This window comes from Cyprinodon tularosa, unplaced genomic scaffold (genome assembly GCF_016077235.1).
Source record: "Cyprinodon tularosa strain WSP-4 unplaced genomic scaffold, ASM1607723v1 ctg4, whole genome shotgun sequence".
Taxonomy (NCBI): domain Eukaryota; kingdom Metazoa; phylum Chordata; class Actinopteri; order Cyprinodontiformes; family Cyprinodontidae; genus Cyprinodon; species Cyprinodon tularosa.
The window spans coordinates 1,332,405-1,349,279 of record NW_024039118.1 but is presented as its reverse complement, the minus strand read 5'-3'; the positions used below and the strand labels follow the sequence as shown (position 1 = coordinate 1,349,279).

At 37.4% G+C, this 16,875-nt stretch overlaps 1 protein-coding gene across 3 annotated transcripts in view; it reads left to right on the top strand.

Moving 5' to 3' along the window:
• Positions 1 to 1,415: 1,415 nt before the first annotated feature.
• Positions 1,416 to 16,875, top strand: part of LOC119791680 (structural maintenance of chromosomes flexible hinge domain-containing protein 1-like) — a 48,840-nt gene continuing 33,380 nt past the window's right edge. The window contains exons 1-11 of one of the 3 annotated variants that reach the window (XM_038297909.1): positions 1,416 to 1,753; positions 5,348 to 5,423; positions 5,527 to 5,682; positions 5,772 to 5,854; positions 5,982 to 6,106; positions 6,193 to 6,307; positions 12,655 to 12,774; positions 12,864 to 13,027; positions 13,166 to 13,256; positions 14,925 to 15,138; positions 15,224 to 15,344. In XM_038297909.1, the coding sequence (XP_038153837.1) occupies positions 1,649 to 1,753; positions 5,348 to 5,423; positions 5,527 to 5,682; positions 5,772 to 5,854; positions 5,982 to 6,106; positions 6,193 to 6,307; positions 12,655 to 12,774; positions 12,864 to 13,027; positions 13,166 to 13,256; positions 14,925 to 15,138; positions 15,224 to 15,344 (1,370 nt within the window). In that variant the 5' untranslated portion in view covers positions 1,416 to 1,648. Of the gene's footprint in view, positions 1,754 to 5,347; positions 5,424 to 5,526; positions 5,683 to 5,771; positions 5,855 to 5,981; positions 6,107 to 6,192; positions 6,308 to 12,654; positions 12,775 to 12,863; positions 13,028 to 13,165; positions 13,257 to 14,924; positions 15,139 to 15,223; positions 15,345 to 16,875 lie in introns of those variants that run through there. The other 2 variants (XM_038297910.1, XM_038297911.1) reach the window with 2 other exon arrangements.

The following is a 16,875-nucleotide window of genomic DNA, read 5'->3' as shown; positions in this document are numbered from 1 at the left end:
TCGACTCATTGACTCGAATGCAACCCCTCACACTAAGCATGCTTGTAGCAACAGTGGAGAGGAAAAACTCCCTTTTGACAGGAAAAAACCTCAAGCAGAACCAGGCTCAGTGTGAGCGGCCATCTGCCGAGGCCGACTGGGGTCCAAGGAGACACAAAAAGCAACTGTAAATGGCGGCCCGGTCCAGTAAACACACAGCCAGGCAGACGAGCTCTGAGCCAACTCCCATGTCAGAGGATAAAGAGAGCACATCCAGACAGTCACAGTCAGAGAATCAGGACTACACTGAAAAACAGGCCCATCTCCAATATCTATAAACAAAGTTATTGATGGCGGCAGCACAGCTGATAATTCATTCCAAGATGGTGTCACAGCCAAACAGGAACAAATGAGGCAAAGCTACTATGAGAAAAAGAACACAACAGAGAGAACATAACATTATCTGGGTGTTTACTACAATACCCCATATGCCCATCATGCAAATGGCCTATGCCTAATATTAAAACTTATCAGCAAACAGTCTCATTATAAAACTGCAGGTTCAACCTCTCTTTGGTCAACTATAAATCACAAGTGAAGCTGAGTATTAAAAACTAAAATTTTCATTCATGTACCAATGTAGAGTTTAAGAGAAGTGTAGTAATATGCTGTACCCTAAACACACCAGGGATCCTTCCTCTCAGCAGCTGCAACCACCAATGTTTCCAACAACCTCAATAAGTTGCTACATTCATGCTGATTTGGCACAGTTTCTACCTTAGTCAGTTAAATAACATGTGCTCTCATTTTGCACATCTCTGATTTGCTGCTATTTTCAAATATCCATTACTGTAAAAATATCCATAGCTGTATATTTATCATTTATTCTCCATGTGCACAGTTTTATATCATTAAAACACTTTACAGTACATTATTTTATCTTTTAACTATTCATTATGTTATTCCTATGCATTTTTGTGTGACCATTCTTTTGTATAATCTTTTTGCTGCTGTAAACACCAGAATTTCCCCATTGTGGGACAATAAAGGAATTTTCTATTCTATTCTAATATGTGCTAGTACATATGAGAGTAAAATACTGTTTTTGTTCAAAATAAGGCTTCTTCTTAAAACCTTGTTCATTTTTATATCCCACCAAATCCACATGTAGTATCTAAAATATCAGTATAGAAGTGGCCCTGTTGTCAAGTTCCTTGTTTGAGTGCAAGACATGTTATTCTGATTGCAATTGTAGTCAGTTACGTTAGCATAAGCTTCAGGTAAAATACGTAGATTCGTTTTAAGCATCATGCTTTTAATAAATTGGGAAAAGAATTAGGAAAAATTCTGAGCGAAAAAAACGAGTCTTTTACGAGCGAAGTCAATTGAAGAGGATCCAGGAAAAGATTCGGAAGTCCCAGATTAGCTCCAGCATAACGACACTCTTTTACCCTTTACGTTTAGCCGAGAAACGTTACACACCAGTACGCAAAACATACCGCGATGCGAAAAGGCTCACAGCCAAAGCAAAAACAAACAGATAAGACGCAGGAGGTTTTCTAACCAGCGCAGGGACATGCCTCAAAGGGCCACGAATCGTCCTCGGACTCACGGTTGTTGATACCTAGAAAGTTTTGACGAGGTCCACATTTCCTAAACAATAAACAAAATGATTACTGTGTACGACCTGCGCTTCGGGAAGCCGCAGGATTCTAAGAAAACGCTGCGAACAAACGACTTGGACTTTTATGAGTTTCTTCAACTTGTGCACATGGTAAGGTTAACTCATGTACTGATTGTGGGATGTGGGATGGAACCCTGCAGCTTCCACTGTTTAGTCCGTTTGGTTTGGCCTGACCTTAAACATGTATACAGAATTTAAATACATTGAATTAGATTTTGTAGTTTTATGAATAAAAAATGCATTTAAACGGGTTATTTATCGGCTACATATAAATGGTATTGCTAATAATTTGGGCGAATCTCATGCCTGAATCTGATCCGCCTCTTTAGAGTAGTTCTGATTTAAAATGAGACAACCTGATCAATTGTTCCCTATGGAAGGCGGGAAGAAGAGGTCATATCTCGGCTTAGAATTGGTCATTCTGGACTTTGTAGTTCTCTTTACTTTGTTCTCAGAATTTTGACTTTAATCTCAGAATTTGGACCTTTTTTCCTCCGAATTCTGACTTCAATCTCAGAGTTCTGACTTCAATCTCAGAATTCACATTTTGACGTCAGAATTCTGACTTCAATTTCAGAACTCTGACTTTTTTCTCAGATTCTGACTCAGAATTCTCACTTTAATCTCAGAATTCTCACTTTAATCTCAGAATGCTGACCTGTTTCCCTCAGAATTCTGACTTCAATCTCTGTATTCTGACTGTAATCCCAGAATTCTGATTTCAATCTCAGATTTCTGACTTTTTTCTCAGATTCTGACTTTAATCTCAGAATTCTGACTCAGAATTCTCACTTTAATCTCAGAATTCTGACTCAGAATTATCACTTTAATCTCAGAATTCTCACTTTAATCTCAGAATTCTCACTTTAATCTTAGAATGCTGACCTGTTTCCCCTCAGAATTCTGACTTCAATCTCTGTATTCTGACTGTAATCCCAGAATTCTGATTTCAATCTCAGATTTTTGACTTTTTTTCTCAGATTCTGACTTTAATCTCAGAATTCTGACTCAGAATTATCACTTTAATCTCAGAATTTTGACTTTTTTCCCTCAGAATTCTGACTTTACTCTCAAAATTATTATGTTAATCTCAGTATTCTGACTTTAAACTCAGTATTCTGACTTTAATCTTTAATTAAGAATTGTGGATCTAAGTGTAGATGGGCACCATGAAGGGAGAGATGTGGGAGCACTCAGCTTCACTGACAAAGATGTGAGTTGTTTGAGAGGGCCAGTTACACATTAGTGGATAATAACAAAATTTGGCGACTTTTTACGTGCCAGAGGGGTCCCCATCTCATTAATGGAAGAGCAGAAGGTCATTAAAACAAGAGAGATAGTCTCTAAAACAGACATGGCTACAACTTGATGCTAACATGTTTGTAGCTGTCAGAATTCTGAGATCAAAGTCAGAATTCTGACTTTTTTCCCACACTAAAATGAAAAAATATTTAAAAATCAGTTTACTTTAAAAAAATTTCAGTGGCACTAACCCTCTTCCGTAGGAACATGCATTATTAGATTGTGATAAATATTCACAGGAACCTCAGGACTTAAAGTAATTACTAAATAGAGAAAAAAATTGGATTTTCAATGATAAAACTTTTAGGAAGGTAATCTAATTCTACTAGAAATCAGTTAATTAGATTAAAAACAAAAACACTGGATTATTTAATCGTATTTAAAGTAAGAATATAAGTGTGTGTATGCATGTGAATACACACACATAACTTATTTATATGTGAGTTTGTATATTGATTGTTAGAGAACATTCAGATTCGTGCATACCATTGAGGTATGAATTAATAACTTGCCTCTGACATCATTGATAAGCAAACTCCAGTCTGGTAGGTGGCGGTAAATGCACCTTAAATTGGTTGCCATCCAATAGAAAACATAAGAAGAAGAATTATTCCTAAAATCACAATAATGTTTTACACTGACACCACCAGCAAAAGTGATTCACCTTTTTAACCAACCGGTGACAAAATTTGTTTTGCAAAGATTCAGAAGTCAAAGTGAGCAAAGCTAAATTTCTTCATTCTGAAAAAAAATGTTTTTTGATATTATATGGATAGTTTGTGAAACTTTCATTTTTACTTAATGGTTTCAACTGCTGCAGCAAGGTGCAAAAATAAACTGCAATGCTGCAACAACAAACACATTTAAAAAAAACATAAACAACAAATTGTTCAAAAAACATAGTAGCTAGCATGCTCCTCAATAATGGACATAAAAGTTACCAGAGGTCAGGTAGAAAAAGAAATATTTAAATATTGCGCGACTAGCTCTTTAAAATATGTAAATGTTTGTGAACACATGCAAAAATAAAACTATTTAAAAAAACAAAAACTACCTTTACTCACACATACATTGACGTTCCAGGGTTCTTCTTCAATGCTGTTTGCAAATTCACACATGATATAACTGCGAGAGAATATTACCAATCACTGACACTTCAGTCTTAATAAAAGTGGAGTTGTGAAAAGCTCTGCAGATGCAGCAGGCATAGTGAGGGTGCAGACATCTGCAGAAATAAGAGAGTACATTTAGCTCATCTTTGCATTAGAGTTGGTCCACTCTATAAAACCAACCAGATCAACGCTTTTTCTGACATTTTGAATTGAAAAAGCTTCCTGGATGGGAAGCAAAACGACTTCAAACTCGGATACAAAGTCAAGTGGATTGTTTTTTTTTTTGGAATACACTATTACTTCCTCATCTCTGTGTCAAATTTGTCCAAATATCAATATTTTTTCTTTCATGTACAATTAAAGAGATCTACTAGATTAAAAACAAATTGGTTTTAAAGAAATACACAATTTTAGCTGATTGTGTGTGTTTTTGTTACTATATTTATATAGAAATCGCATGCAAAAATAATTTATTAATATGGGTACCCTAGCGTTAAGCAGTGGCTTACTTGATTTATGCCTTGGTCCGGCCCTGCACCTGCTGCATATCACACCAAAGTAGTTCTGCTTTGTACATCCAGGCGTGAAAGGATTTTAACTTGGTTAAGATGTTGTTGATTAAGAAGACTGATGGGTAATAGAGATTAGTGCTGCAACTAACAATTATTTTGCAAATCGATTCATAATCGGATAGCAAAAGGTTCCAACTTTGATAGTTCTAGATAGAGCATATTGACTTACAAAAAATATATATATATATTTTTAATCTTAAATGCAAAATGTTTATATATTTTTTACAATCTTGTTAAAATTACTGCTCTAAGTTGGTCTTTCTCTCTGCTAAAGGCATGTTTAAGAGTTTCTACACCCCGGCTAACAATTAGTTTATGATTAATTCAATAATCGATTAGTCCTATTAATTGTTTCAGCCCTAACTCAGACATTAAAAGAATAAAGTCCTAACATTATGAAAATAAAGAAGTAGCTTCATCTTGTGTAAGCAGACTTTCCCCCTTGTGTTCAAATGCTTAGGCCTAGAGTAGAGCAGTTTGGCTGAGCTGATCACTTTAGATGCTGAAAGCTCAATTAAACCTTCTTCTCATTAAAGCATCACAAGTTTGCTGCTAAAATCACTGCTTTATTCTTTATAATATTACTTTATTTCATTGATGTTTTATTTTACTAACAAAATTGTCTCAAATATGGCTCTTATTATCAATTTAATGTCATATTTAAAGGTTGAGGAAGTTTTTTCTTTTTTGTCCCACAGGAATTTGTCATCCCTTTAAACCAGAAATTTGTGTTGGTAACAACTGACCGGACAGTTGTTGACTATGGAAAATTTAGTGAGTAAATCTTTCCTGAAATTTCAGAAAACTTGCGAATACGGCACTAAAATCCCAATGCTGCTGATAACAAAATATGTATTGCATTTGTCCTTTGCTGCAGAGGAGCTTCAGAATGGCAGCACTCTCTATTTATTGCAAAACCAACACCAAGACCTGGCAGTTGCAGTGGAGGAGTCTATCCACTTTGTTCCTCACTACAACACATTGATTGAGAGTGGAACCTTCGAGTATTTCGCCGAGGGACAGGAAGCACTGCGTGAGTTTTTACTGTGGTTAATGAGGCTGCAGATATGAACATACCAATGATTATAGCTCCTTATTTCTATGTTTTGCTCCCCCCTCCAGCTTGTTCTCTTGCTGAGCTGGTGGACAATTCTCTTTCGGCCACTGCTAAAAACACAGGAGTCAGGATGATAGAGATCCGTCTGGTTGGTTCAATTGATCTATATTATTCATAGCAGATATGATGTGATCTTAACATTTGGATCATATTTGTTGTAATGTTATGCCTAATGGGAATTTATTTAACTCATTCATGGACTTTTTTTTCGAAAGATGTTTGACAAAAAACCTGCAGTCATCGTTTTGGACAACGGGTGTGGGATGACCTCGAAGCAGCTCAATAACTGGGCTGTCTATAGACTCTCTAAGTTCACAAGGGAAAACAGCACATTTAAAAGGTAGGCCGTTGACTTTCCAAATAGATCTTTACCTTTTAAATATCTCCGTCATATTTTATTTCTTTGAAATCTTTTTGGGAATCTAGTGACCAACAGGGATATGTTAGCCCTGAGCCTGTGCCACGTAGTCTCAACAGTGACATATCCTACTTTGGAGTTGGAGGCAAACACGCAGCTTTCCAGATTGGGGACTCAGTCAGAGTGAGTGTGTTTCCATTCCAACCATTGTAAGGTTAATGTTTTGTAAGTATGGTATGTTTATATCCTGACTTTATTAAGATCCTAGTCCCCTTAAGCTGGCAGTAGCCGGACTGATATGTGTAGAACTGAGTTGAGTTCTACTTGATCAATCTGGGATGGCTGCCGTTCAGTTTGTCCGTAAAAAGGAGGGATATTTAGAACAATACTTAAAGTTGATTGGGTGACATGCCATCTAGTACCTGCCTTCTATAATAAGCTTTCAGCCAACTGTAGCAGCGGATCGTGATGTTTAGTAAGCCGATAAATCAATTTTTTCCAAATCTTGTCGGGAGATAAGCAGACATCTTTCCCATCTACAAATGCACAACGTGTTACTCTTTTTTTCTGTTTTAAATGAAAATTGTCGCCATTTTTGCTAAAACTGAGTCAATTATCGACAGGTGAGTCATCCAGCTTAGCCATGTTTGTAATTCCCCAGCAAAGCCCTTCTGACTTTCCTCATTCCTACATGTCCCACCCCAAAAAACACTGCTGGCATGTCATTGGTCTGACCCGCTGGTGGTTCGGAGACGGAAGTATTAGCGGGAGTCTTTCAACATGGATTTTTTATGAGACTAAAAACTCAGATCTTGCGACAATCCAGTTTGTAGAGCGAGCCACAATTACAGGGTTCCCATGGGTCCTTAAAAAGTCTTAAAAGGCATTGAATTCTTCAAAATAAAACTAAGGCCTTAATTGGTATTAAAATGTCTTAAATCAGTCTTTCGTAGGTCTTAATTTTCAAAACATCATAAATAGGATTTTTTTTATTATGATTTGTTTTTGTAATATAAATAAAACAATAAAATTTACCCATTTTTATTATTTAAAAAAAATAACAGCTCGCCATTATTGGTTCCGTCCCGATAACGGAACCAATAAAAGCGTTGTTGCGGCCGGGACATTTGAGAGATGCGCCGTTTACTTTTTGTCTGGAAAATATGAGCAAGTGTAAATGTAACGTAAATTGGCTATCCAGCCAAGAGTTTTCTCCGTGGCTAAAACCAGGGGACATACATGAGGCACAGTGTATTTTGAGCAAGAAGCCATTCAAGCTTGGAACAATGGGAATTAAAGGAATAGTACACCCAAAACATGATTAGCCTTCATTTTCTACTCACCTCCATGCTGAACAACACTCTGGAGTACTTTTTTGATATCTCAAATGCATCTGGAGATCTGGGAGGCTTCTTGCTGTCTGCTGACATTCAAATAATGGAGGTCCATGGCGCCCGAGACAGAAAGGTCCATAAAAGTCCACAAAAACGTGTCAATATTCCTCCATACTGCTCGTCCAATGTAATCCAAGTGTCCTGAGTGGGTAGCATCCAGAATTTACTCGAAACGAAGTCATTTAGAATGTTTTTAGAGCATAAACAGTAGTGTATAGGATTTCCTAATAGCGCCCCCATGCGCGCTCACGATTCTACGGAAGCCGGCAGACCAAACCGGAAGAAAGTGCGCATTCAGCGTCTGGTCTGCCGATAATGCAAGCGTAGAAGAAGAAATGTGCTGTTTACCTGTGCAAAGAAAGAAACAACGAAAGAAAAATGTCTGAGGACTTCAGTGTTGAGGAAGAGCATGAGTTCTTTGCCGAGCTGAATGCGCTGGTTTGGTCTGCCGGCTTCCGTAGAATCGTGAGCGCGCATGGGGGCGCTATTAGGAAATCCTATACACTACTGTTTAGGCTCTAAAACGTTCTAAATGACTTCGTTTCGAGTAAATTCTGGATGCTACCCACTCAGGACACTTGGATTACATTGGACGAGCAGTATGGAGGAATATTGACAAGTTTTTGTGGACTTTTGTGGACCTTTCTGTCTCGGGCGCCATAGACCTCCATTATTTGAATGTCAGCAGACAGCAAGAAGCCTCCCAGATCTCCAGATGCATTTGAGATATCAAAAAAGTACTCCAGAGTTTTGTTCAGCATGGGGGTGAGTAGAAAATGAAGGCTAATCATGTTTTGGGTGTACTATTCCTTTAAGGCTGTGGAGTCACATGCGAAGCGCGAAACACAAAGCGTCAAAATCGCGTTACAGAGAAACACAGTATTTCTCAGTTTTGTTCCACCCTTTTCTCTGCAACGCCTCCACTTATCACCAAATCAAACATACTAAGAAAACCATACAAAGAAAAATAGCTGCAAAAAAGACTTAGCACTGGTTATGTTGTGGCTTTAAAACTGATTTGTTTTGTTCCCTGCTAAAACAAAGTTTGTGAATTCAGTTAAATAATTGTTGTTTTTTAGCTTTCTTCCTGTATGGGAAGCTTTTCGAAATTTGAAACATTAGTGCAGTGGTTTATGTTATAATAAACCTTTGGGTTAAGTTGTCGCAAGCAGGTTTTTCTTGTGTTTCTTGTGAATTTGGTCTTAAATTTTAATTTCAAGTGCTTCTTTGCTGTAGGAACCCTGAATTAAGACAGTTTGGGACTCTTTTGGCGTAGTTTGGGTAAAATAAAGACAGGGCAAAAATGGTGATTCTAAGGCAACAACTGGCGTTTGCCAAACAGAACACAAAGGCCTTCCTTATGTTTTTTCTAAAATAAATAAATAAATTAGAAAAACATCTCAATGATCCATAAGACGTTTTAGAAACCTATCATAATAAAAATAGAACATTCTGACATCCAAACACAGTGCTGGCAGTGTGATGATGAGGGTTTGCTTTGTTGTTTCAGGAGTCAGGACCAGGAAAAAATCAATCATTGAAACCACAAATTCTGCCATCTTGCTGAAAAACCTAATAGTGAAGCATTTCCATTGTCACATCCCATACTAAGGCTATACCAGAAGCACCAAAATCAAGTTAAGATAAAGTGATGTGCACCAAGTAGTGCTCGATGATATGAAGAACATCTAATATCACGATATATTAGGGCTACAATCACGATACACAACGTATATAACGATATGTTTAAATTACCTTCAAAAACAATAGAGTGCATCAAGTTTCACTGATATACTCATTCAAACTTTTGGTTTCAAATTTAAAACATTTTAATTTTTACCAGCTCAGAGTTAATAATTCTGCCTTTGGGTGTCAGTATTAGACCTTAAGCAAGATCCCAACAACCAAACAGGAAACAAAGCAAAAACACGCAATACTAAATAAAAAGTAAATTAACAAAGGGCTCTTTTCTGTATAATACAAAAAAAAAAAAATGCAGAATGAAAGAAATTCACTTCAAATTACAAAATCAAACGTTGAAATACCATCCAAAAATTGCAGCATTGTCAGAGCATCTCCAAACTATTTGCGTCCAGACTGCAAATGAAGCGCGCATGCAGCGGGATTGACGGCGCAAATTGATCACAATAATTAAAATAACCTGCGCTTTGTAAAGTGAAAAAAGTCGCAACATGCAACTTTTGTCAAAACAAATTAACATGGCGCGGAACCCCCATGTTTGTTTCGTTGTAAAGAGGGGAAATGTAACGTTAGTTTCTCAGGTAGCTCATCTGATGCTTTCCTTACCTTGTTAGGTTACAGACAGTGATAAGGTTGGCTACTTATTTTACTTTTAATTTCATTTGAATTAGCTTAAGCAGTGTTTACATTTACTTAATAAATAAATTAACTTGCAAATTATGAGGGCAAGGCTTTTAAAGTTTAAATCTTCTGGCAAAGATAAAGTAAAGAAGATCCTGCAATTTATGGAAGTAAAGCAGAATAAAATCCAGCAAGATCAGTAATATGTCAATTAATTATCTGCCACATTCCCATGTAAATATCTGTCTTTGGAGGATGTGTTTTTTAACACCCCTAGTTCTGTCATTTTTATTCCAAATACAATTTATAATTTGAACCACAGGGCTATTTTTATCTCTATGGTTAAAGGTACACTATGCAACCGGTGTTGATTTTCCAGCGAGGCTCCCCCCAGAGGGCGAAATTAAAAGTGCACTGTCATAAATATGCACAGCTGTTCTCCTGGTTTCTCCGTCAAGCCAGGCGCGGTTGTTTTGAGCTTAGCAGACAGGCGAACGCAACGAATGACTAATGCTGCGTTCACACTGGCGACAGAAGCAGCGAGTTTACATGCAAAGTCAATGGTTGACGTGCGTCAAGGCGCAGCAAAAGGTCCCGCGGCGCGTTTTGAGCAGCAGGCCCAGCGCGTCTGAGCAGCTGAAGCAGTGCGTCAGGCGCGTTTAATCATCTCACGCAGGGAGAGAGACACAGCGCTGATGATCAGAGGCTATGATCACTCCTCTTAAACAGTTTATGACGCCTAAATTAACTTAAAATGCAGAAATCTGCCGGCAGAATATGCAGTTTGGATTATTTAGATGAAAAACACCTAACAGCTGCCGCGGTGAACCGCGAGGAGGCGACCTGGCCAGAGGCTGCTGATGAAGGGATTCCTAAGTGCACCGCTGGTATGTGGGGGTCTGAGCGGCTCCGACAGAAAAAATATTGAAGGCAGGAGAATAATCTGAATGAACTGACGGCACTGATTACGTTTTCAGGTGTATTTTCTCACTTAAACACATATTAAAACTGCTTTATTCCCACTGATCACAGCAAATATAGCTGCAAGGCAGAGAAAGGATAGTGAAGCTCCGCCCAACGCGCATCAGACACACTTTTGCACCGCGCAGCCAGAGCAGCAAAGCTGCTTCAGCCGCGCGTCAGAACTAACTGGTACAAGCAGCAAAAATGAAGCAGCAGACGCGATTTTGCTGCTTTTGCTGCGTGAACGTAGCATAACTGCACAAAGATCGCCACTGTGCTAGCAACGAGCATGCTTTTATCTGGGGGGTGTAGCAGTTCTCGCCGTAAAGCAAGACTGACTCTCGCGAGACTTTTGAGCCTGTGGGTGCGGGTCGGTGCTCCTGCAATTGCAAGTGCGGTATTTCCCCCACAGACCGCCAGGGCGGCCGAGAATACCTTTGTTCAACCTGAAATGACTCATTTAATCATCCAAAACGTTATGGAACACATTAAGTAACTGAAAAATGTTGCATAGTGTGCCTTTAAGTATTTTCTCAAGTAGTAACTTTAACTGTTATACTTTCCTGTCTTAAAAGGCAGAACTCTTCTAGTCTAAAAAAAACAAATTTGTTGAAATGGGGGGGCCTATGGTTTGAACCCCTTAGGGGCTTTTAAAAACAAAAATGTCTTTTTTTGCACTTTATGAAACAAAGTAGCCTATATTTTGTGGATGTACAGCTACATTTCTCATGTAAGTTTGCGTAGTTTTAACACAAACATTTATTTTTCATATTGCAACAGAACAGTTAATGAGCAACCTGTACTTGTGTGCTTGTTTGTTCTGTCTAAAATGTTTATTTTGGAATAATGAGGTTAATATAAAAAATATTTTTTGTCCGATTCATCGATTAATCGAAAAAATAATCGTCCGATTCATCGATTTTTAAAATAATCGTTAGTTGCAGCCCAAAAACGGACACAATCAGCAGATTTTGTTGTAGACTGTCACCATCTGCTTGCCGTATTTACTCAGGTTTCGGCTCCTGTCATGTCCTACTTGGCATCCCCTATTTTTTTGCCCTTACTATCAGACTTGCTCTTGGCTTTTCCCACCTTCTTTTTACCCCTCCACTGGGAGTTGCTTGGCTCACTTACTTGTTCACTTCTTCCATGAATGTGCAATATTGTACCTCCGATCACATGGTCTGCAACAAGCTTATGTTTACCAACAAATAGCGTAAAAGAAAAGTTTAAAACACAGAAATGAAATTCAATAAGCCAACTGGGTGCCACAATATGATCTGAAAGCCTATGCATGCAGACAGAGTGAGCGACTAGTGCAAACTTTCGTCTTTGGAGTGAAGAATTAATTCTTTCTGAAATTTAGAATAGAAATATATAGGAGAAAGAAAGACAAGAAGAAAATATCTGTTTGTTTTAACCATTGTTTAGCTCATTGCTTGTTTTATTTATGGCTGTGTTTTAGCAATATGTACCGTCTTGTTCCCTTAGATCAGTAGGATGGGTTCATTTATCTGTTCCAAGACTTAATGCAAACTCACATAGTGGTATAGCCTTTGCCATTGCTGCTCTTAATCTGTAATTTGCTTTGCCACAGAATGTTAGCCAGCTTCACTTTCTGAGGTTAAAAACACACTTTTACTCTCTGGCCTGTAACCAGTGAATCTTTACGAGATGCTGACTGTGAATAAATGTTATTTTACTCCTCTTTCTTCTAGTTTTATCTTATTAGTCTTCATTTAATGTCAGTGTGCTTCGTGCTTTGTCTGTTTAATATGTTTTTTTTTTATAATTGATGGTTTATTAATTTGTAAAAAGTTACTGTAATATTTAACCTTCTTTAAATATCAGATGATCAGCAAACCAATCAGCTCGCCAGACGTTCATGAGTTGGTCCTGTCAAAGGAGGAATTCCAGAAAAAAGAGCAGAACAAAGAAGATGTTTACAAAGGGACCATCTTGAACAGGAAGGTGAGAGCTTTAAATGAAGGTGTTTGGTAAAAGTCGCTGTGATGAGGGAATAAGCTGGATGAACTTTTTAATTTAATCTTCTGTGGCAGCCTGGTGACTTCTCACACATTAAAGGCAACGAAGCCTTTCTTCAGGACATCATCAGGGAGGAAACTGGGAAGCATAGCTTCACTGCTGTTGTCATCACAGGAATCTGCCCTGAGCGCGTAAAATATCTAAAGCAGGACTTTAAAGAGTGGACCAGAAAGCTAGCGTAAGTTCGCTAATCCAGATTAAGTCTGAAATGTCAAAATGTGGGTCAAGATGAACAGTGAGCTGTTGTTGTTTTTTTTTTTTTTTTTTTTTTGTTTTTTAAATATGTGCTTCTATATATAAAAAAAAACAATTCCAGGCACTTTTATCATTATTACATTCATGGGGTCGATGGAAACCTTCAGAATAAGCCTCAAGGATCCAATGGCAGCCCAGCAATTAATATTCTGGTGAGTCTCTTTGGCGAAATGACTGTAACTGCTGTTCTCTTTAATCTCGTTCTCTTACATCAAAAATTTTTTTTTTACATTGAAAATGGATTAAATACGTTTTTTTTCCCCCCAAACATTTAAAGATATATTGGAGAATTTAGGTAATTCTTTTAAAAGACCTGACCTCTCCACTTAAAAAAAAAAATAAATGCATATGCACAACCCTCTAGCCACTCCAGAGAGGGAACACCTATTAAACGCCTGCGAGAGCGTGCATGAGCCCATTTCTCTTCATGCATGCTCTGTTTAAAAGTTGCTGTTTGCATCGCTCATAGAAGCTTACTTTCCAAAAGAACATTTACAAGTTTTCCTCTATGTCAGACTCTCCACTGTTAAGTGAAAATGGGGACGAGCACATAGGACAGCCTTACGTAAACATATAACCAGAATGATTGAGAATTAGGAGCACCGCTTATTTTGATGATTCATCATCAACTATACCTTTAAAAAGTAAATTTGTAGAATTACTAGAAATAGATTTTTTTATTTTATTTAGAAATTAAAATTTCCTAAGGAGCGGCGTGCTGTACATTGAACAACAGCAAACCCACACACATTAAATTAAAACAATAAAATATATGACAAAACATAATACTAAAAATGTCTCTAATATAAAAATAACATTGCAGGCTAAGATCAGCATTTCACGTGGTGTTAAAAGCAAAGGCAAAGAGAAGAGTTTTAAAATCAGACTCAGGGGTTGACTGTAATCAGCAATGGAAGGTCATGGAGCTGCCACAGAAAAAAAGTACAGGAATTTAAGTGTGGGATCTGGTTGGGCCCATTAAGGACATTAAAGGTATAGCGAAGGATTTTCACAGATTTTTTAAAAGACCTGCAATCTCCACTTTAAAACAAACTAAATGCAAATTCACAACCCTGCACCTGCTCCTGGGAGAGAACACCTATTAAATCCGTGCAAGAGAATGTACAAGCCCATTTCTCCTCGTGCAAGCTTTGTTTAAAAGTTCCTGTTTGCATCGCTCATAAAAGCTTACTTTCCAAAACATTTTAAATTTTTCCACTATTTGAAATACCTGCCTGCTGAGAATTTCCTCCCCTGTGGCAGGAACATGCATCGCCCTAAACATTGATGAGAATACAGATTGAAATCTGAATTAAAAACTGGAACTTTTAAACATATTCTTAATATTTTCATACTTCTTATGCATGGATTCCCTAAAATTGGGAGTATTGGTGGACTGATATATGCCAAGAAATACCTGCCTGCTGAAAATGTTCCTCCCTTGTCACAGGAGCGTGCATCACTCTAAATTCTTGCACACTGATAAGAAAACTGATTGAAACATGAATGAAAAGGAGTAATTCTTGGCTGTCGGGTATTTCTCCGCATAGGGTTAGGTTAAAATGGGGACAAGCACGTAGGACGGCCTTACATAAACATATAACCAGAATGTTTGACAATCAGGCGGACCACTTATTTTAATGATCCACCCGGAAAAAGAACATCCTCTACTACACCTTTAACAGAGTGTGTTTGTTTTTCATGCAAAGCAAAATATGGCCTCTTCTTCCATTTTTTTGATAACTTGATTTTATTTTTGAAAACCCTTCAGCCTATCACATTTTGTAACATTCTGGATTGTTTTTCTTATGATTTTTAAGGTAACTCTGCGAGATAAATCTTCTAAAAGTCCAATTGGGGTAAATCTCAGAAACGTGAATGATGACATCCAGACTCTGTACATAAACTCAGCTGTCGATACGTTTGAGTTTAAGGCCACCACACAAGAGGGCGGCATCGTGGACGGAGTCCTAAGATATCATCCTTTTCTCTATGACAAGGAGACTTACCCAAAAGATCCCAATATTATTCAAGGTATAGAAATCTGACAGTTTTTTTTCTGAAAATAAAAGCTCTTTATGTGTAAAGTTGATGTTTCTCTGTGTGTGTTTTTTATTAGCACCTCCTGAGGACGATAATGATGAGAATGAAGCTGCAGTCATGAATCAGGCCAGAGGGAAGAGGGACATCTTTGAGTGTTTCTGGAATGGACGGCTCATCCCTTACACCACAATTTCTGAGTAAATAAGTGTTTACATGGAGTCACACTTTTTCTTCTCATTATATTTTAAAATTCAGGCAGGAGTTTTCAGATGTGCGCCAAAAAGTATTTAGCATTTCTTTAACTAAAAACATGCAATTGATTTCTTCTGAAATCCTCTTGTTTTTCCTTATGAAATTCAATCTATAGGTCAAAGAAAATAGAAAACATGTTTCATGTCAGACTTATTTTCTACTGTTATAGAAAGTTTTTTTAAAGGCAAATCGTCAGTGAATGTGTAAAGAGCTACTTTATAACCCTTGCTGATGAGAAACAGATGTGAGGAGGGTAGAAGAATGCAACCTTGAGGAGATTTCTCCAATCGGGGACCAGAGTAATAAATCTGACATCATATATCTTTAAAGCGACAACAGAATGTTTGCATTGTCCTGAAAGACATCATTTTCTTTAGACAAAAAATTAAAGTCACTAGGTAAAACATAGAATTTATGCTACTAAGTAAGAATATATAATTGTGCAAAAAATTCCCCACGACACCATCTCCCTTTTTCCTTCTTTTATTCCTCATTTTCTTTCTCTCTTCCTCATATCTGTATCAGTTCATTCATTTTAATGCTGTGCTTCTTAAAGAAGTATTTTATATATTTAACATATTTTCTTCATAGTGTCCACATACAATTCTTCTAAGAGTTTCCTAAAACCATGTATACCTCTTTTATAACCTCTTTTCATGCCACAAATAATTTGCTTGTGTGTATAGACGTTCATGTGGGTGTAGCCTTAGCAACATTAGAGGTCTGCTATTGTTCATTTACTGTTGTTTCCTGAACTCTTACACAATAGGTAAAATGTTGCACAAGCAGCAGCACTTAGTGGCTGCCTGCAGATTAGTCCCTGATTGTTAGAATCGCTCCTTTGGAACAGAAATGTGCCTAATGAAAGCAAGTCAGGCTCATGTTAGCATCTGTCCACAGCATCATCTGCATGGACTCAAAATAGAATTTGTGTCTGATTACCAATCGGGTTTTATTGTTTAATATATTTTTTAGGGTTTGGAAAAATATAACTTTCATTGCACCCTTAAAAAAAAAAAAAGCAATGCAGGCAGAAAATATGTCTACTTTTCTTTTAAAAATACACAAAGAAGAACCCCAAGCAACTTGGCGTCATCTTTTGCACTGCTTTATCAACACTTAGTCTGTTCCAGAATTTTAGCTGTAAAATAATCCTTTATTCTGCCATATCTCAAAAAAATTTGTCCCCATGTAAAAAACGATCTAAACATAATCCTTGTCTAAAAGACCAGCAGGCTAATGTCTAAATGTGCTTATTTAAAAGATAACAGCCATTGTTGAAATAGACATAAATGGTGGCAAACCTTTTCCTCCCTCCACCTATGTACAGGGTTTAATGTTAAAATTTTGGATATGCTTCTGGTGACATCTGACTTGGTGAACAAGGTCCATTAGTTTTCTTGCACTTTTCTGTTTTTTAGACCAGATGCATCTATTTTTTCCCTCCATAATTTTGGCATCTGCAGCAGTTTTTTA